At 45.3% G+C, this 490-nt stretch overlaps 1 protein-coding gene across 4 annotated transcripts in view; it reads left to right on the top strand.

Moving 5' to 3' along the window:
* SEC24C (SEC24 homolog C, COPII coat complex component) overlaps window positions 1-490 on the top strand; it is a 26,500-nt gene continuing 26,010 nt past the window's right edge. For all 4 annotated transcript variants that reach the window (XM_003207997.3, XM_010714387.2, XM_003207998.3 and 1 more), the window contains exon 1: window positions 1-222. In XM_003207997.3, coding sequence (XP_003208045.1) covers window positions 48-222 — 175 coding nt within the window. In that variant the 5' untranslated portion in view covers window positions 1-47. The remainder of the gene's footprint in view (window positions 223-490) is intronic.

Raw genomic sequence — 490 nt, 5'->3', positions numbered from 1 at the left:
CCCCCTCCACTTTTTGCAGGTGAAATTAGTTTGGGGATGTGAATACAATGAGTGTAAACCAGCATACTCACGCGGGGCCTCCTTATGGGCAACCTCAGCCTGGATATCAGGGCTACCAGCAGCCTGCCTACGGAGGACAGCCATTGCCAGGGGTTCCTCACACACAGTATGGAGCTTATAATGGTCCGATGCCAGGATACCAACAGCCAGTCCCTCCACAAGGTACTTCTCAATCAAAACATCATGGTTGATAATCTGTGAATTGTTGCGTTTATAGAATTTTTGTTTGTTTCCTATCACTGCATTTCTGTTTCTTGATAGCAGTTATCTTCTGCACACAGCTTACGTGATGTTAAGAATCATGATCTGTATGTGCTCAGATTATTCCTGTCACTTGTCTGATTCAGTAGGGCTTACTCTTCTCTTAGTGGCTCGTATAATTAACGTGTTGAGAAACTCAGCCCACTTTCTTTCTGTATGTCCCTGCCCC

This window comes from Meleagris gallopavo, chromosome 8, assembly GCF_000146605.3.
Source record: "Meleagris gallopavo isolate NT-WF06-2002-E0010 breed Aviagen turkey brand Nicholas breeding stock chromosome 8, Turkey_5.1, whole genome shotgun sequence".
NCBI lineage: Eukaryota > Metazoa > Chordata > Aves > Galliformes > Phasianidae > Meleagris > Meleagris gallopavo.
Note: the sequence above shows the minus strand (reverse complement) of the source record. Positions and strands in the feature narration are given on the sequence as shown.